Genomic DNA, 20,687 nt, shown 5'->3' on the forward strand with positions numbered 1-20,687 from the left:
ATCAAGTGTCTTGCTCCCTGTCAGTTTGAATCCATCATGGACATCCTCGCTGGGCTGTATTGTTCCATTTAGAAAGGGCTTTCTGCAAAGCAGGTCAGGCACATGGTCTTCTCCTGTCCAAGCACTAATTGACTGGAAATGAGTGGATGAACAATGCAAATTAACTCTGTAATTTCAGGCCCTCTACTTCCGTGGTGCTTGATCATTTGGGGACCATGCTAATTAAACCTGATGCATTATTAGAAATCCATCAGCAGCCTTCATTTGGTGCCTCAAATCAGCCATCTAATGAGGTTTAAGTGCCTTTTAAGTAGTTATCAGTAGCTGCTGTAAGGAATGGGTCTCTGGTTTGGCACGGACTGTTCTTAGTTAATGGCTACATGGTCTAGTGCCAGATGGGGTCATGAACACGCCCTAGCAGGACCCTATGATTTTGAAATTAGTGTTCGGTTTCTTGTCCTGAAATGCGCTTATGACTGCTGTTCACCCCGATTTCCAAGACGATGGGAGGTTGGGTTAGTTTGTCTCTTCATATGCTGCCCATCTAGAAATCCCGTTGTCATTTCAGGTGACAAACACATTGATGTCTAGGCTGATCACAAGCGCTCAGTCTATATGCTTCATTCTAGTTACTGCTACGAGAATCACCTGCATATACTTCCTGGAGGCAGCTGGGGAAGCGTGGCTCAGTACTCTACCACTCTTCAGAGGCCAAAGAGAGAATGAAATGGTCGTTAGGTTTTCCTTCTTTTCACTATATTTCATGTTCCATAAAGCCGTGTAGTGTAGGTCGGAGTCTCCTGGCTTTGCAGAGACCAGGTATACTTAGTGTTGGGTGACAGCGAAGTTTGAAGCTTTTGGTGGTGTCGCCTTCTGCTGTGCCATTAGCATAACAATTACCTAAAGCACAAGGACCCTCTGAGCTCAGGCTCCTATGTCAGGTATTTGTTTCATAACCATCAAACTCTATAGATACTTAATGATATGGATGGTTTCATATTTGACCTCAGTGGAAGCAAGTCCTCAGTGGGAGAGGTGGTGTGAAAAGGCTTGGGTGACAGTTTCCTGCCTAATATGCCATTAAAGAGAGATGTGTCAAAATCCCAAGAAAGTCCTTGCTTTCACAGGCGAACAGAGTACAACATAATCAATGCAACTACTGTGAGTGACAAAGAGCCATCTTTGCATGTCTCCCGCTGTCCATTATCAACCAGAGGAATGATTTGCCTAGAAATTCTTTCCTTTTTCACAACAGTCTCTGTTCAGGGAAAAAACTAGAACAAAATTAAATTGTAGATCAGATGATTAATGTATGAATATCTGCTGTTTCTTGCAGTCACTTTTGACCATTTTGAAATTTTGCGAGCCATTGGGAAAGGCAGCTTCGGAAAGGTAAGCTTCTTGAATACAGAAGTAGTGTTTGCATGCCTGACAAAGCCTGTAGCAGTTCAAGGAATACACACATCAAAAAGGCTTACTTGTGAGAGCTCACTGCAGATATATGGACTATTGCTCTGTCTGACCTGAACTTCAACTCCTAATAATGCAGGAAGAGAGTAAGGCTGACTTCTTGACTATTCAGAATCCCCAAACTATATTACAGGATATTAAGCTTTAGTTACTGATGAACCAAATCAGCTGAATGGGTGTATATCCTCAGAAGACAGATTACCATGACGTAAACTTGAATGTGGTGATGTCTCCTTGATAAAGAATTGTGATTCTCCAAGAGCAGTACTGCAGTGTGTGGTGAACATTGAGCAGAGGTGTGTTTGAAATGCCACGCTTTTAATTTAAACACTGTATTAGCTTCGTTGTCCTCTCCCCCTTCTCCTTTCCCGTTACAGTGATTTCTGTAAGGAAACCCATGTCTGGAATGGCCAGAAGTTATGATATTGGTGGGTTACTTGGTCCGCACAAGAAAGGGTCTGTCAATCTCTATAGAGAGATCATGCCTGACAAGCAGAGAGAGCTGAAATTTTCCAGGAATTACATTAAAATGCAGTGTCAGGTTGGCCCAAATTTTCTGCTAAATTCTGCAAATAGTTTCAGCCAAAAATCAAAGAAGTTTGTGTATTACATTTTAAAAACTTCTTAATTTTTTTGTTTGGAAAGACACTTTGTTTGAAGTCAGTCTACATCTAATTTTTTCAGTTATTTACACATCTCACAAACCCACCTTCTCTGAGGGGCAATGGCATGTGACACAAGGACAATGGATGATTTGGGGATTTTTTGAGACTCCCTGACCTCCCAGCTTTGTCCCCAGTTAGAATAATAACAATTATTCTTCTATAATGTAATGTGGAAGATCAAATCTTAATTGTGCGGAGCTGGGACTTAGCAGCATGAATCTCATTATAGCAAACAGTAGGGTGCTTCTATGACCACATTTTACCTGTACAAATGTGCTACATTGTTTTCTCCTACCAAGTCCACCCCGTCTTTGTGTCTCGGTTTGCTTCTGCATAGGTCTGCATTGTGCAGAAGAATGACACCAAGAAAATGTATGCCATGAAATACATGAACAAACAGAAGTGTGTGGAGCGTAATGAAGTGCGAAATGTGTTTAAAGAGCTGCAGATTATGCAGGGCCTGGAGCATCCCTTCCTGGTTAATTTATGGTAAGCCATTTCACTTGTTATTTTCCCACTTTTGGTTTCCTAAGCATCCTTTGCAGAAGTGCTGAGCCCCTACGTTACCATTGACTGCACTTGGAGAGGTGGTAGTTCAGTAGTTCTGAAAACCTCAGGGTTCTGCTTTTTTAATATAAATCCTTGTATATAAAAATGTTTATTTTTGCTTACTTTTGCTTATTTTTCTTTCCCTTGCAGCTCTTTTTTGCTTTTAACCCAGTTTTAACACAGATTCTTGATAAAAGCAACAGTTTTCAGTACGATGTGGAAATACAGTTGGATTCAAACTGTGCTCACATAATGGGACCCCGCCCCTGTCACAACCTACTTCTTTTATAGCTGAGTGGATGCCCACTGACTTTACACAGTGAGAATCGACTCCATTTATCTTTATTCCTTTCACTATAGAGGCTGCCGGGCAGAAATGCATATGTAACAGAAGTTGCCCTTGGCCTTCTTTTCCTCAGGAACATTTACCTTTAGTGCCAATGGCTTTGGCAAACACCAAATAGGTTAGATTAACTCTGGCCTCCTGGTTGTATCAAATAGTCTACATCAGCAAACTCACTGCAGCTTTGTCATTTAAAATGCACAAGTTGACAAGCATGTGAAGCCTCTGTCTGCAAGGTGTGAAGTGCCCACAATTCCTTGTGCCAAGACTGGCCCTTTTGAACTGCTTAAACAGGTGCAGATCCCAGAATGGAGACATGGTATTGCCTTTTAACACAGCACACGTTGATTTTCTGAGCTATAGCAATTAATAACCTTGGTGAAAATAATTGGATTTTGTTCAAACTGGATCCATCTTGGCAGGAGGTGTCCAGAAATTTAATATTGAAGAGAGCGGGTGGAAGCATGCATCACCCAGTAAATACTTCAGGAGACCAGTCTTCATTTTAATCAATGTTGGTTTCCTCTCCCTTTGTTCTCTGCCACTTTCCAGTTCTGATTGTCTGGTTAATTTTGTGCTATGAGAGGCCAGCTTTAAAACCTTATTGATATTTTCCAAACTAATGCTAATCAGCAAAGATAAAAGGAATTTTGTCATGGAGTTAGTGATGAGGTTGAGGGGAGGGGTGAACCTTGTCATCCAGATTTTATTGCAAAACCCCAGATATCTCTTTGGGAAATGTGTATGTAAAATTATCTCTTCTCTTAAGAGGACCTGATACATGCAGCCTACACAAGCTGTTTTCAGTAGTTTTCCAGCCATCAGCATCAGGATTGATCAGCACAATGATAAAAGGCATGCTAACCTCTCCATCTTCATTTGGGCCAGCACGTTTTCCTGCAATGGAACAGGAGAAGGAAGCTTCAAATAATACTCTGCTAAATCCAGACAGTAATTTTATTAGGACATCAGTAATGTTTAAAGTGGCATGTGACTTCTCTTTAATTACATGGCAGCTTAGTAGGGTCCAAGGTAAATAAGATCTAATTATGAGATCCCTGCAGGATACCAGGTAATTAGGTTTATTAGATGCAAAGATAATTTTAGAACAGGGCAAACTTTTCAAACCAAAGCACAGAACCATAGGAATACTACTGAATTAAATCCTCAAAACTCCACTGTGGATCACAGGTTGTTGAATGATGCTGGGTCCTTGATGGTTTTTTATTGAAATCCTCTATGTGGACTGAATGCTTATTTTGACTGCATATCCATGTTACATTTTATATTCATTTTAATTAAAGGTTAGGCCACAGCCAGACCCCTGGATCCTGCCACCCCAAGCTTTGGGAGTGGTTCCAGAAAGCAAAACTTGGAACTATCTCAAGTTTCAACAGAAAACTCAAAGCAAATTTCACAGTATGATTCTGTCCAGCTCATAACCAAAGATATGTGCATAGGCAATGGCATGTCTTACTGTATCTTATTGTTACATCACCCACAACTCTCCCATATGGTCTTTAGCTTCCCATCCCGAAAATGAGAGAGTTAATCTTTGCTCTTGACTTATTGACAATGCTGTTTAGTAGATTTTTTTCTTCTCGTTGGTTTGTTTTGGTAATATATGTTATCCCATCAACAGGATGAGTTGCCAACATGAAAAGCCATTAAAAAGATGCAGCCCATAGGTGATCAATAGAGCTGTCTTGTAGGGATACTTAGGAAGCTGTTTACAAGATAAATGAAGACACTCCATGGGGCTTTTAAAAGTGGAGTGGTGAATAATATATGCATCCCCAAACTATCTGGGCAACTGGCACAGCACTAGTAAAAAGCTGCTGGCAATCTGTACAAGAATATGAATTATAATTCCTGCACAATACTGGCTTCTAGCTGTTTTTCTCCATTTCTGATTGCAGCTGCAGTCACTTTTTGGGATTTCCCTCTGCGTCATCTCTCTACACTCTCTTCCCACTCCTGATAGGCTTCCTTGGACCTATCTGGGGCTCCAGAAAGAGAGAAGTCATGTTAATCCATCATGAATAGCAGAGTGAAATCTGTCCAGACACTCTTCCCATGTCCTAGTGGTCTCAGCTCTAGTCTTCAGAGCAATGTTTCTACTACACATTTGGAAATACTCCTGTTCTTGATGCTGGTGGCTGCTACAGTGAAACAAGGATGTATATAACTAACCCCATTTTAGTCAAAAACAGGTTTTGAACATGGGCCATGGGTTTTATAGAGCTAAAAACTTTACCTCAAGAGGTAAAGAGCATAAGCCTTGTCATTCAAAGCAGTCGCACAGTGTGCCAGTTAGTAGAAGAAGATAACCCTAATGAGAAAAATGTTTGTGTAGTAACACACACACACACACACACACACACGATGTGTACCTTCTTCAGAATGGTAGACAGGAGTTCTTGGGCATTTCAGGTGTTGGGACTGTTTCAGGGAAAAGCCCTGTACTCCTGAAGATACCACACATATTACAGTGCATTGTATCTTCCTTTTACCTCTCACATTTTTGTCGTCCACTTAACCCAACTGTTGCAGGATTTGCTTACCTTACATTACATACTGAAATGTAAATACTTCTTCTGATCCACCTAATAGCTAAACCCTCTAAGCTGATGCTCGTTGTCAGAGGTGACATATTAAAGGTATGTTCTTGAGAAAATCCTCAAACTTTTGGTGAAAATTTACCTAATGTGGAGACATATATGAAGTGTCTGACTGTCTAAGCACTATAAACTAAGGGAGTTAGACCACTGAAACCCCAAATACTCCAGCTCAGCGGTTCCCAACCTTGGGGTTGTAACCCCATTTGGGATCATAGCAATAAAAAACGGGGTTGAAAGATGCTTGACAGTGTCAACTGATTATGATAAATATTTTTCCTGTTTATAAATATGCAACTCTTGTGCATGACATTATTCATCCACACAAGACAGTTGCAGCTCCGATGCAAGGTGCCTGTACATTACAGGAAGTGTCGTAAATTCAGTATGTTAATACCGACTGGCTGAAATATGTTTTACATGACTGATAAATCTAACATGGATGATTTTCTCCAGCAAGTTTCTGCTTTGAGCTCTAGCAGTAACATTAATGACAAGGAAGAGAACGAGAAATGAAAGGAGTGCAAGACACAGAAGTGGAAATTTGGTGACTCCTTCCTTATTGACAGTATCTGCAACATTTTGGGGTTGCAAAAAATGTCTAATGTTTAAAGGCGGTCATGCTGAGGAAAAGGCTGAGAAGCCCTGAAAAGGTGGCTCATCCCTCTCTCTTTTTTAATGTAGATTTTCAGGCTCTGCTGTATTGTGGCAGTTGCTGGAAGCTGCCATACGAAATAGCGTTGTCTAGTAAAGGCTAGTAAAGGCTTGTTTGTCTCCCCCAAGAGGATTTTTAAGTTGTTCCTTAAAGTTGGTGATGTAAACTGTCTAGCTTGATAAGGGTTTAAACAACACTTCCTACTGGTTTGACTGCTGAAGTTAGCGCATTCTGCTTTCCTTTTAAGCAAAGGCATAACCTGATTTAGCATCATATTGCTTATGCTGTTTCCCGTGGGAATCTCTTGGCAGAAGACCAAACATTTTTCATCTCTATATTGAAGGGCCTGCTGTGAGCACTGAACATTCAGAGTCTGGGGAGTATTGATTGTTCGAGTCCTCATTTTGATTTGCCATTTTGACTGAAGCTGATAGACTTGCCTACAGTTAAAGTAGTCTGACACTTCCTATTATATTCCTATTTTCAGTCAGTGTTCCTATGCTAGGTGGATACCAGAGGATAAAATCTTGAGAAAATTTTAGGGAAAATGTTCATTCATTTCTAAGAATGAGTTTTGGGAAAATTCATTATTTTATATAAACTAAATGTTCTTAGCTTATACAAACTCAGCTGTTTCTTTAAGAAGCTTTAGTGCATCCATTCTTTCAGCAAGGACTTGAAACTTGACACAAGGTTGGACTTTGCCAAATTCAGACAGATTTTCATGGAGTGGGATTGTTTTCCCACTTTCCTTATGGAAATCCATAACCTTTGAAATATCTTACCAAACCGAGACTTGCTTGAGTTTTGGCACCTAAATTCTCTGGAGATCTGATGTATATTTTAACATGTTCCAGCCTGGAGATGCAGGCGTTGAACAGGATTTTCTCACCAGTTGCTACTCCTGGTTAATGTGGGCTGCATTATGAAAAGTAGACAACTCTTTTAAAACCTGCCTGATGATGATGTAGGAGTCACATAAAGTCAATGTCTCTTGCATTTCTATTCCTACAGTGAGCTCACCAGCAATGGTTTGACAGATGCTGGTCGTAGAGTCTCTGCTGACTTCATTATTGATGCTGTTGCACAAACGAGAATAAATAAAGTCAAGCTGCTGGGAAGATACAAGTTTGGGAAGCATGGTTGGGACTAGGTTTTAGAGGCAGATAAGAATGGGAGGAAAAAGACAGGAAATCAGAATCTATCTAATGAGAAACTTAAATTGTTAAAGAAAAAAATATTCTATTATTGATCCCCTATAGCACCATGCAAATACTAGAGAAAATAATCTTGAAAATATGCAAAGCATGTGGGAGTTTCTTTTCTTTCTATAAGGGCAATAGTCTGATGACCTGACCCTAAATAGGACTATTACAGTTCATTCTGGCCACTTTTAAAATTAACATAATTTTATTCCAATGAAAAAGAAACTTTCTATTGCTTAATATGATCTTGCTCCCGAAATGTTGGAAATGTCTTTATATCTAGAAAAATTACCTTTAATGTTTCTTGTCTGTGAAGCACTAAACAAATATTTACTAGTTGCCTTCAAAATACCTTTGTGAAATAAGCAGGAAGGAAGAATATCAGAACAGTTGGTGTAGCTATTCCAGGCAAACTTTTTAGTGTAGATGAAACCTTAGAGTAGGGATGGCTTTGGTTTCCATGGTCAAGTATCCCACTCTTTAAAATGTGATGGTTATGAATCTTGGGGTGGGTGGGTCCTTAAGCTGGCAAGTTATCCATTGGAGTTTATAGAGACTGTAGGAAGTACACAGCAAACCATGAGGGTACCTCTTGTTTTTGTTCCAGTATTTATTCAGTACCACCTGCATCAGGTGAAATGCTGCAATCTTGGTCTCTTTGGGATTAGTTAATTGGATAAACAAACAGATGTGACTAGATCAATCCCATCATGACTTTGCCACAGAAATGTAAATATGAGTGTTTGATTTAGGCATAATTGCAAAGACTGGTATGCAGTGTGCCTTACTGATATTAAAGAAAACACTCCCCAAATTACAACATTGTCAAGGTCTCTTCATAGGTCTTTAAAATTTTTTTCTGTTCTTCTTTGTAGTAACTCCTTAGAAGCTTGAAACCAAAATCAATTTTTAGAGCTCTTTGTCAGAGGACTCTAAATATTCCTCTTTCTGTTTCTGCATAATATTGCTAAATTAGTTCCTTGCTGTATGGTTGCTTCTGAACACTGAATGACTGACAGAGTGGTGTTGTCTTTTGTTAATAACTGTGAACCAATTACTTTTTAAAAATAAGTATATGACGATTTCTAAGAAGATACACCAAACTTGAGCTTTTAAAAATATATATTACCTATCTCCTTCCAATGGTCTTATAATCAGTACATTTTTCCTGAATTTGATTAATCTTAACACTATGAACATTTTCGACCTTATCGAATGTAATTGCTGATCTGTTTTGAAAAACTGTGGACCCAGTGGCACGTGAAGCTGAGAGCTCTCAACTTGGAGTTGCTTTAGAAGTCCAAACTTTATAAGTGATGCTGACAAAATCCCGGGTAGATCTGGGACCGTGACAATTTTGGTCCTAAATGGATGCAGTTAAGCTTTGATAACACAACTTGAGGACAATATATTCTGTTCCTTATGTTGGTGCTCCTTGAACTGAGATTTGTCTTTAACATGTTGTTTGTACCCTTCCAGGTACTCATTCCAAGATGAGGAGGACATGTTCATGGTTGTGGACCTTCTTCTTGGAGGGGACCTACGCTATCATCTACAGCAAAATGTCCGATTTCAAGAAACCACTGTGAAACTCTTCATCTCTGAGCTAGTGTTGGCTTTAGATTATCTCCAAAGCAGATACATTATCCACAGGTCAGTCACAGATTTCAGAGCTGGATTGATATTGACTGTGGGCTATTGTGGGTGGCCCTGTGTTATCACTTGAGCTGGTCAGAGCCAAGGGAGGTGTTATATTTTAAACTATAGACACGATTAGAAGTCATTGTATTAATGAATGCTGGCATTGCAGCCACTTACTTTACTGAAACAAACAAGTTTTGACACATGCAAAGGTGTAATCCTTTCTTCCTCATGCATCATGGCCCCAAAACTAGTTGCTACATTCCAGTACATACATCTTGATGGCAAATGATGTAGGAAGCAGAAAGAACAGAGCTTGATTTTATGTGACAATTAAAAACCTTGTTTGGAGCTGAAAACAGATACATTGATGAAGAAATCACTGTTGGAGAATAGGTAAGATATGTTCAGGTAACAGTATCCATCACTTGTATGGGTGATTTCCTAAGGTAAGTATGTGTGTTCCCCCCTTTTAAAGATGGAGAATTTGAAGAACAGTGAGTAAACTACTTGCCTTAAGCCTCCCACAAGTTAATGGTAGAACTGCATCTCCTGACCAGAGATTTCACAGTCCAGGCTCTAGACCATATCAGTATCTCAGCTGCCATTTTCACTGTTTTTAAATTAGTTTGGCTTTGCGTGTTCACTTCTCACTCAGGATTTTCCAGGTTCTTGGGCTGGGGAATACTTTTGAATAAACATCGAAACAGGAAGTAAAAGAGGTGCATCAATATCAGTCCACCCCAGCTGTCATGGAATACGCAGCCTCTGGACTGCCTCATATCAATGAACAGTGAAGTCTTCAGGATACTTGAGCAGCATGGACAGGTTATTAAGAAACTCCTGTCTAGGTTTCCTTACCTGGACACAGAGTTTCTACTATGTGACGCATAAGAAAAGTAGAGGTAAAGTTGGAGAAAATAGAGAATCCTTTAGTCTATGTAAGTGTTTGAAGATGGCTCTTGTTTCTTGACTAATGAAAGTGGATTTACTAGTGATTTACCTTGTCCCTCATCATGTGAAAGGAGAAGCAGTTAAGGAGTGGGAAAAGTTTCCCACATACAGTTGTATCAGCCTGAAATCTTTCCTGGGGAATCTCAGGGTTTTTAAATATTTCTGAAGTAGAAAGCATATTATTGCATTTACTTAGAAAGATTGTTTTTCTTTTCTGCAAAAAACCGTAACTGTTAGGTTTCATTAGTAGCAGTTCATTAATGACTTATTAATCCAGTGAAGAGAAGGCATTGCTATCAAGTATTTTGTTGTTGCATTTGAAGGTGCAGTTCTTTTGTCTGTCACAAATGGAAAGAAGAAGAATGGAAATAAATGCTAATAAATAAATGCTGAGCATTGTGAAAGAGGCATTTCTTCTGGATGTCAGTGCCATTAATATGAATGGGAACTCAAGTTGTGTGCATGGCAGCCATATAAAGCTGAAGAGAAAACCTTTAAGATTCTCAATATAGTATCTAGTTTGTTATTATTTTTCTCCAAAGGGGAAAAAAAGACGTGCTAACACATGGTCTTAAAAAGAACCTTGACTTTCCAGGTCTTCTGATCTTTCTTTCCCATATAATAGATAAAAGGAACTTACAAAATTTGGAGGAAGCGATCAGTTGTTTTTAAAATACTCACAAGAATAACAAAATTAATTACAATCAGGTCTTGGATACAATTCCTGCCTGATGTACTATTGATTGCAACCATCTCTGAGAAGAAGAATTTAATGGAAACTAATTATTGTGCTACCAAAGAAGAATGCATGTGTTTTTTAATGTCTGATTTCTTTTTCTTTTGTTCTCATTTGAATTACTAACGCGTGAGAAAGAGTTTATACTGTAAAGAGCAGTGATAGGTCACCTTCCATCATAATTGCATCATGACTGATGTATGGTCTTTCTTATTCAAAGAACTAATAATATCAAGTTCCAAAGATGTTACTCGTGCAGTTATATTGCAATGCATGGGAAAAATGATGCAATTTAGTTACATGAGTTATAAAAAATGCAGTAAATTTGATGCCAGGGGAGGCTTCTGAAACTTGTTTTCTATGTAAACCTGATTATGTCAATTGAAATAATAGGAATTGGTTAATATGCTTCATTTGCACAACATGGCCTGTATTCCCTGCTGATCTTAGTGGACAAAGCTCAGTGAAGCTTCACACAACGCTACTCCATTTTTCTCTCATAATACATTTCCTCTAATCCTCAGTGATTATAAATAATGTCACATGCTGATATTGTACACTAGGCACAGTGTATATTGAAGTCATTCTATATTGCAATGCAGCTATAAGTGGGGAAAAGCACAGCAAACCAAAAACTTTACTGTGATTATATGCAACAGTTTGAAGTCAGAAAGTAAAAAGTACCATGTTCAAGTCTAATTGCTTTGGGAGTGTATGTGGTGCTTGGATACTACAGTGAGTTGGGGAGGTGCAGAGCATAATGCTTAAATAGAAAAAATCAAGTGAAATCAAGTTAAGTAAAGACTTACAAATTAAAGTTAGCGGAGAACTTTGGTAAACAAGTTGCCTTTGACATCACAGAAAGGATCCCCAAGCATGGTTCACTTTCTTCAGCTTCCAGGAACTTGGATCCCAGTGCACTTTAGAATAAAAAAAACCCACTTACTGTGAGTGTCAGGGTTTTCTTAATGACTGCACTTGGTCAGAGTTTTGCTCCTAATAGTTTATCTAAAACCTACAGTGGCCAAACCTCTTGGTAAGACCTTGTTTCAGTACTGCTTGAAAGGGAAGAGCTACATCTAGTGGATCACTAATGCCAACCCTGTGGTGTTCTGAGTTTTTTAAATTGGAATTCTCCTTTTCCCTTTAATAGAGGGACAGAACATCCTAGTGATAGCTTAATTAAATGTCTTCTTTGAAGCCTCTTAATTTGCTTGACCATACAAATTAGCTCATGTCACCAATGGTAAACACCAGGGATGCTGAAATCCTTTAGCTGTAAAATGATCCCTAGGGATAGGTAGACTCTTCTCTTATTCCTCAGTGTGATCTTCTTTTATGACTCGATCACTTATTCCACTTAGCAAAGTCGCATTACTTGCTTACTGTTTCAAATGAGTATTAGCTGCCAAACCATTCATTTGGCTGGCATTGGTAGTACATAGGTGCATGGTGCATAGTATTATTATGAGCACAGATTCAGGTTTTGACTGTAGGATTTGATTATTTTGTCAAGCTGTTGCTCCTTTTTCTTGCTTCTTACTGCTTGATTACAAGCATAATGTACCTGAGCCCCTTTGAATTGGGGTCTGTTAATAAGGAAGAAAGAAGGAAAGAATTAAAATTTGGCATGAAAATGACTTTTATTTATAAAATCAGCCTAGCAAGGGATGTGATAGTACGAAAATTTAAAATACAGTGGGCGCATTTACACAAGATGATTTACTGTGCAGTAGAGCTAATAACTGCCCAGTATGCATCCATGTCTACATATGCAGATGCTTACTGCACAGTAATTAGCTCTAATTGCAAGTTAATGCAAATGCAAGTAGCAAATTTACTTGAGATTACTTACTATGCTCCTGCCCCCAGGCGCTGCCTGCTGCTGGGGCAGGCTCTACCACCAGAGCCCAGGCAGGGACAGCGTCCCCCTACCCTGGCAGCAGGAAGCTCTCAGCCCCCACTCTGTGATTGTGGGCCGAGGCTGGGAGATCCTTACCTCCCAGCTCGAGCCCGACAGGGGCCCAGGGCTAGGAGACCCTTCTCTCCCAGCACCAGCTCTGTGGTCATGGGGCCAGTGCTGGAAGATCCTTATCTCCCAGCCTCAGCCCTGCAGTCATGGGGCCTGGACTGAGAGATCCTTCTCTCCCAGTGCTGGCCCCATGACCGCAGAGCTGGCACTGGGAGAGAAGGGTCTCCCAGCCTGGGCCCTATGATTGTGGAGCAGGGGCTGGGAACTCCATGCTGCTGGATCAAGGGGACATTGTCCCCACCAGGGCCTGTCCCAACAGCAGGCAGCTCCCAGGGGCTCCTGCCAGATGACAGCTGCCTCCTAGCCCCTGAGCTAGCACCAGGGGAGCTTAGGGTCCCCCCGCCTTGCTGCTGCAGGGGCCCATTACTGGGCCTCTGGGAGTCGAAGCAGTCTGCTGCTAGGAGCAGCAAATCTGCTTCCATGTCCCTACACGTGTAGATGCATGCCCGGGAGAGTTTAATCTCAAGTAGTTTACTTGAGAGTAAACTGGACCTGGATTATTTGCACATGTAGATGTGCCCAGTGTGATTTAATACTCTCCCCCACTCCACTGTTTTCATGGAATTAAGGCGATCTAGCATCAATAAAAAGGGACAGGAATATCCTAGAATGGGACTGAACATGCTTGAAACATTTTTGAGTCAGACTTCAGTGTCTGATGTTTTTGAAATATGACAAACAACACAAAAAGGGCTGACTTTCAGTATTCCCAGAACAGCATTTCCTCCCTCTACCAAGAGAAGTTCCACTCTTTTTATCTGAGACTGGCACTGCCATGTTCTAGCTCCTGGTTTCTCAGGAGTCTTACCTTTCATGTTTTGTTTCTTGCATGATGTCTGCTTTGTGATGAGTAGATCACTTCACTTCAACCAGGAAAACTCGACTGCCCCTTTCAAACCCAACCACAAGCACCACTATGTTCTGGGAAACAAAACTGCAGCATGGTAATGAGGGTATTGGATTAGCTTTCTCTGCTCTGCACCTGGTCACAAAACCACCAAATAATGAATGAGGATGAATTAAACATTGTGAAACAAGAGACTAAGGTTTCTTTATCCTAGGAACTGAGGGGCAAGGCTTCATGCAAATACTTAGCCTGAATAGCTGAGCTAGCCCTGGTCACAGGCAAACAGTAGAGAAAGCCTGATCCTAAAGTGAAGTTGTTTACTCCTAACATTTCCAGTACTACTTAGAGACTCCGATCAAGTGCTCCAGAAAATATATAAAAATAGGCTGTTCTGAAGAATTTGCAATTTAAATATATGATAAGAGGTCATGGGTTCATCCAATAGAAAAGAAAGAACAACTGTAAGGCTATTATGATTTAGGTAATATACAGCAAACTGCTGCTACTCGACTTAATCCATTATTACGAGTTATGCTGACTTCTGAGCGTAGGTGGGTTTTAAGGGAGAATGAAACCTTGTAGAATTGAAACCTTGGCCTTGGAGAATTTTAGAGCACTCCATTCATTCCTGAGTTGTATTATGAGAGAAAGCAAAAACCAGCCCTTTGCTCACTTACGTGTCCCCATTGTCGAATAAGGGATCAAAGAATCCTTGCTTCAGTTCTGCACCATCCCACCAGCTTCCTTCCCTGCTGCCGGGCCCGTATTGATTTCTGTTCAGACCATGCCAGTTCCATGTTCCTAGGAGCCTAGGACTGGAGAGGGCCTCCTATAACATTGAGTCTGTCCTCTATGTTTGCTGGCAGTTGTTAACTCAAGGGCTCCCCAAATGTGTCACTTCAATTTGTTATTTGCAGCTACAAGGAACATCCAGAACATCCTATAACATGTCATAGGTAAAAGCAGGGAAGACAAGAGCACTGCCAATACTTTTCCATTGCAATGACATGGAAATGGATTAATATCTGCTTGGAAGACTCTAGGATAAGGATCATGTCACATGTTATAGAGGGCAAAAACCCTCACAGTCCATGCTAGCCTAACTGAGGGGAAATATTCCTTCCTGATTTCAAATTTGGTGACCATTCATGAGTCCTCCTGTGGGCATTTCATGATTGGTTAATCCATGGCTGTCCAACTGACAGCTTGCAAGAGCCAGCCCATGGGCTTCTGTCCAACCACTACCCCTCCCACCACTCCTGCTGCTTCTGGGGTCTCTGGGCTCCCCCTTCCTCCTTCAGCTTCTGCTTCCTGCCCCTGTCCCTGGGTGCAGGGCACGGGGGCCTTTGGGAGCCCATGAAGTCTGTGATGCATGTAGCACAAGGGTCCACTGCCCCAGCAGTCCAGTATTTGGACAACCCTGGGTTAATCTATGCCAACAGTTACTCTGAGGATTCAATCTGCCTTCTGTAGGCAATGGAAACAAATAGCAAAACTGATCCAGGATGACATTATTCTGTTATTCTGGAATGAGGAAGACCCACAATTCAGCAGGAGAAGGTGGACCACTTCACATATACATGCAGTACGTTACTAATTAGGAGAAGATAGCATATTGTGAGCCATTTGTTTGCTATTCACTCTCTGATCTCTAGTAGGAGGATTTTCTCTGGGATAGAAAACAGATAAAATTAAACTGCAGCTTTCCTCACCTACATATCTTTTTTCTTTTCCAAATATACTTTGGAGTGTAACACAACAGTCTGTCTGACTGTTCAACGCTGTTTAGCAATACTGAGATTTAACCCCTAAAGCATGAGTTGTTAAAGAAAGAAAACATTTGCACAAAGTAGGCTGTAATATAATTTCATGGCAACTTGCCAACAGTTATTTGATTTGTGTGACGGGGTGTTTTTCCTGCAAATGCAATGATGAGAATACATGCAACTTGCTTATGTCAGGTCAAAATCTAGCCTAAAAGCAGGAACATGACAATAGGAGATGGACTTTTATGTTTATTCTCTTCCAGAACAAATGTGGGTCCTTTACATATCGGAGGGTTTGGGTTGTGATAGATTGATATGTGGGCATGGTGACCCATCTTGGTTACTCTCTGCTCCTTTTTAAAGGAGCAGCGGCATAGGCCAGCCCAAGATGAGTCTTTAAATATATATCAAGCCCTGGACAAATATGTGTCCTCATCTGTCTAGCATTCAAGGTTAAGCAAAACATGTGCCCCTGAACTGGGGAAAAATTCCCACAATCCAACTCTTCCCCGTCCATCTTCTAAACTCACAGCTGAAAGCTAAGTTGGTTGGCATTATTATACCATTGCTAATTAGAGGGTTAGGAATGTCTGGCCAGGCAAGTGGTTGTGCTGCTGAGCCAACAGTTTGTATGGCTTCTGCTCTTTCAGCCCATAAAACAAAGATGAAATATCCAAGCCCAGAGGAAAAGAGCCTCTGCCTTCCAGAAACAGTCACAAAAGCAGAAGCTAGTTTTTAGGGGTGCAATGCAGAGTACACGCTGTAGTCGGGTCTTTTTTGAGGTATCCCTAATAGGGTAAAACATCTTTAGCCACCTCCAGTTAACATTGTACCCAGAGGGGAGGACATTAAATTGATAAAGTGACTTAGCTGAGAAGTATGACATCTGTAATTGGAAACCTCAGGAGACAAGCAGGCAATTGTTTATTTTGTATGAACAGTTTTGCAGAGGCAGCAAAGATGAAGACTGATGGCTGGAATTATTGGTGCCCTTACTTGTAAGGAAAAGGGAAATTATTGGCTAACATTCATGTGCTAGGGTACATAAGATATGAGGGACCTATTCAGATCTCTGTAACAACACTGGTGTCACACCCTAGGTTGCATGTCATGTCACAGGGAGTAAGAACAGAACTGGTTGCAACGGAATAGGTTGACAAATGGCAACCCAGTTTCATGAAAAAGTTACAATTTGGAAAGTGTTTTGTCTCAAAGCATTAAAAATGAACCCTTTTTCACTTTTTAGAGGATTTTGTCTTATCAAAAGAATTAGAGAAATGGGGTCAACGTCTTTCATTTGCAATTAATGTCTATTTTGACAATATGAGTATTTGATTTAATCTATGATATAGCATCACTGTGCTCTGTTTAAAAGAAAATACCCACTTGCTGCCATTGCTCAGAAGTAGAATTCCAGTAGCTGATGAAGTAACATTTGTATGTCTCTGGCCTGATCCTCATGGGTATTTCAGGACTAAGTGAATTGGGGTTTGTGAATCATTCTGAATTGCTTAGATGAAAAGATGCCATATAAGGGCAAACAATTATATTACGATGATGCACATTTTCTTTTTCCAGACTCAAATGACTCTGTGAATTCTATTTTTATATGGAGAGATTGCATGTTTAAAAGGGCTAAATCTTACATGTGTAAACTGTTCTCTTTGGAGCCATGAGCCTGGCGGAAGGCACTAAGCAGTGAAAGGGTTAGTTTCGCTGTGCCTGCTTGGTGTTTTTCACAATTTCCATATGCTGTATTAAATTGCAAGGTGCACATCTCAGTTTTGTAGCAGGTGCTGGGAAGTGATGTAATTAGCCTATTAAAGCCAGGTAATGTCTTGTTAAGTCACTCAAGTGCATACAGAAGCCATATCAAATGTATGTTTTCTGCCAGAGTGGGAAGTGTTCCCTTTCCTCACTGGTTACATAGCTATTTCCTCATATTTCAGTGCATGCATTGTAGGCAACGCATTTGTGTTTTAAAACAAGGTGAAGTAGATCATGTATAAAAATCACTTCTACTGGGGCACTTCTGTGCTTTTTTTTCTAAAGAAAGCAAAGCTACGTGTGACAGCAGCCTGTGTTTTTTTCAACGGCAAATGAAAGATCATATTTCTGCACTGACTGTACAGAAGTGACCTTCAGAAGTTTTGTTGTGTCAAAGTTTTGTCTTCCATTAGATTCCCTATGGCGGGTCAGGGATTATTGTGACTTCTGCTCAGATTGTTTTGTAATTTTGCTTTCCACAGTTTTATGTGTTTCCTTTTTCAAGTTGTATTTCTCTAGTTAGCATCTCTACTAGATCTCAGATTTCGTGTTGTTTCCACAAGTGAAATGTATTCAGTAATATATCCGAAGTTGGTAACTAACATGAATATGGAGAGATCTTTTCTTTCCAAGCAACCCATAATTGTAAGAGGGTGGGAAACTGGTTGGAATGGCTTGCAGATAGATAAACATCCAGGTACCTATGTTACAGCTGGTGCAGAATACATAAATGAAAGACTGAAAATACAAATGGCAAACTACTTAAATGGTGATTGAGTGCAGCCTTCCCCCTAAAACACGAAACCATGTTTTATTTATTACAAAATTAACGTTCTTTGGAATCAGCTAATAGTTGCAAGGTGTCTCAACATATCTCAATCAAGAAATGAACATAGTTTATGTCCAAATTTAGTGTTCAACTGAGAAGCATTCTGCAAAAATGGGTTTTCACATGATAGAAACTACCACAATAGTCTTAGCAGAGTGTTTATGGACTTGTCTGGCCACATTCCTGTAGACAATCCATTGAGGATAATGTTGAGACGTGCAGCAGGAAAGCAGGTGTCAAGACTGCATTGACTCTGTAATTAACTTGTTTTGTTTTGTGGACATCACAGAATTTCACCCAATATTGCCATCCGTTTCTCAAGATCTTTTCAAGATGCTGTGGTTATTTATCACAAGGTCCTTAATCTGACTTAAGTATGGGTAATTACCTTGTGCCTTCCTAGATTTCCTCTGCAGATTCAGCTGGATCTTTCTATGCATTCTTAAATAGCACCAGAGTTATATCCCAAAAAGGGCTGCATTGCATCAGCAGAAAAAGCGATCTCTGTGTATTTCACAAGTATATGTTTACTGCATTAAGAAAAGTGTTTTGGGGCTAAAGGCTCAACATCATTGCAGATATGGTAATTTTATTGCTTGTGTGAACTTTGTAGGAACCGGAATTTCATTGGCTTCATAACATGTGAAAACAGAAACATAAAACCACTACTTTAAGAAATGTACATTGGAATTTAAGAGTGACGAGCACTTTGTAAAGCCTATTCATATCCTTTCAAATACAGTCTTCATAGACACCATTTTAGATAATACCACAGAGTTACTAGCAGTTTCCCTACAGCTGGAAAGCTTATGCCACTTGGCTGGAAGTTCCCTTTTGGCTATTTCTCTTGATAAAGGAATTTACAAACAGCCAAACTCCTGAGCTATAAAAGAAGCTGTAACACAGCGGGAAAGTTCAATCTCTGAAACAATTACAACTACTTTTATAGGTACAGCAGTAATTCAGCTAGCATCATGAAGATAACATGGTCCATCCTCAAACTTTGTAAACTGTATGGACTGCTTCATTGCCTCTGTACCCTTTCTTTGCCAGCCGCTGCCACCTCTGTTGTTCTGTCTGTTGGTAAAAGTAGAAGGTGTGTTGGTTTTATTTACTGTATAATAAGAGTCAGTAATCAGGCTTCCTGGTTAAGTGTGTTCTTTTCCATATGGGGAAAATTCCCCTTTGTAAAGGAACAATTTAGTTCAGGACTAAAGAGACTTAAGTTGCACATAGGCCTTGTGCTGGGCCTCTAAGGAGGGGCAGATTTTACCAGTGAAGAGGGATGTTATGTATAACTGATTCCAGATGACATGTCCTTCCACTGTTATGATAGATGTGTCTTTTTCTTAGATTTGGCCCCATAACACTGAGTTCAGACACAAATTCTCTGACAGTTTGGAATGGTTTGACTGGAGTTTTATATGATTAGTGTCTTGTTTGGCTTTACTGATCCAAAGGAAGGCTTCTTTATGCCAATCAATATAGTTAGATATAAACAACCCTTTTTTGTCTTTAGAGCATTCCTAACCTTGCACTTTACATGATGGAGGCTTTTTATCCAACAGCATAAAAGCACCTTCATTGGGCTAATCATGGTCTGAGATGGGTTCTTTGATGCTGGGCATGAGGACTTTGATGATGCATTAGGGATAATAGCTGAAAGCTGTGGTGAGTTTTCTGCTTCATTCCCAAGCGCGATTCTCTTCTGTGCTTAGGGGATGCTTCCTAATACAACGCTCCGACTGGGGAGCATGTATATATGCAAGTATGATTTGGTTTCATCTTATGAATGTTATTTTTAATGGAAGTCATCTTTGTGAATTACAGTATACACACTTAACATAGACTGGGGAAGTTACATCTGCAGAATGTCAAGGGCTATAGGCACTGAGCGGCTGTCCTCTGTTGAAACAGTGGGGTTATTACTGGCTGGGCCATTGACTTTTGACAGAAACCTGTCTAGGAGTCACTATAGGACTGTAAGTTTCCCTTACACCTGTAATACTTCAGCTGAGCTGTTTGTTCACCTGTCCAGAGAGAAACAGGGATACTTCTCTATACTGAAGTAGGGACAGGGAGGACTCTGCTTTCTTTAAGGAGTTCAGGAGTTTGCTATTTTCCATTGATATTTTTCTAACTTCCTTTTTTAAGAGAAAGGTGTTTGTGTTCAGTTATGAAATTTCTTTTCTCATCCTGTGTTTCCTTGCTTCATTGGTTACATGGTCCATGAAGAGTTTAAGGAGCTCCCACAACTACCTGGTCACTGGAAGGGCTTGATGTGTCCAAGCAATTAGAGGGCTGAGGCACTGATTCTGGCATCTAGATAACTGAGTTCAGGGTCATTGCCAATTGAGGTCAGAGGTAGGGCCTGCACCTGTGAGCTGGGAGCTGTGATTAGCAGGGCTCTGGCTGGAGGGGTTGGGGGCTGTGGGTCAGGAGCGAGGGGCTCCAGTGGGGATGGGGGCTGTGGGTTGGGAGTAAGGGGCATCAGCAGGGATGGGGGCCTGGGGGGCAGGAGTGAGGGGCACTGGCAGAGCCAGGGGGGCTGTGGCTTGGGAGGGAGGGGCACTGGCTGCTCAGCACCACAAACGTGGGGGGGGGGCGGGG

General features: G+C 40.6%; 1 protein-coding gene across 1 annotated transcript in view; it reads left to right on the top strand.

Annotated features, from left to right (window-relative positions):
* STK32A (serine/threonine kinase 32A) overlaps positions 1–20,687 on the top strand; it is a 69,280-nt gene that overhangs the window by 16,893 nt on the left and 31,700 nt on the right. Inside the window, exons 3-5 of the mRNA XM_019506386.1 lie at positions 1,337–1,392; positions 2,473–2,624; positions 8,985–9,158. Of these exons, the coding sequence (XP_019361931.1) occupies positions 1,337–1,392; positions 2,473–2,624; positions 8,985–9,158 (382 nt within the window). The remainder of the gene's footprint in view (positions 1–1,336; positions 1,393–2,472; positions 2,625–8,984; positions 9,159–20,687) is intronic.

The sequence above is a fragment of the Gavialis gangeticus genome, unplaced genomic scaffold, assembly GCF_001723915.1.
Source record: "Gavialis gangeticus isolate Ggan-Ray unplaced genomic scaffold, GavGan_comp1, whole genome shotgun sequence".
NCBI classification, from domain to species: domain Eukaryota; kingdom Metazoa; phylum Chordata; order Crocodylia; family Gavialidae; genus Gavialis; species Gavialis gangeticus.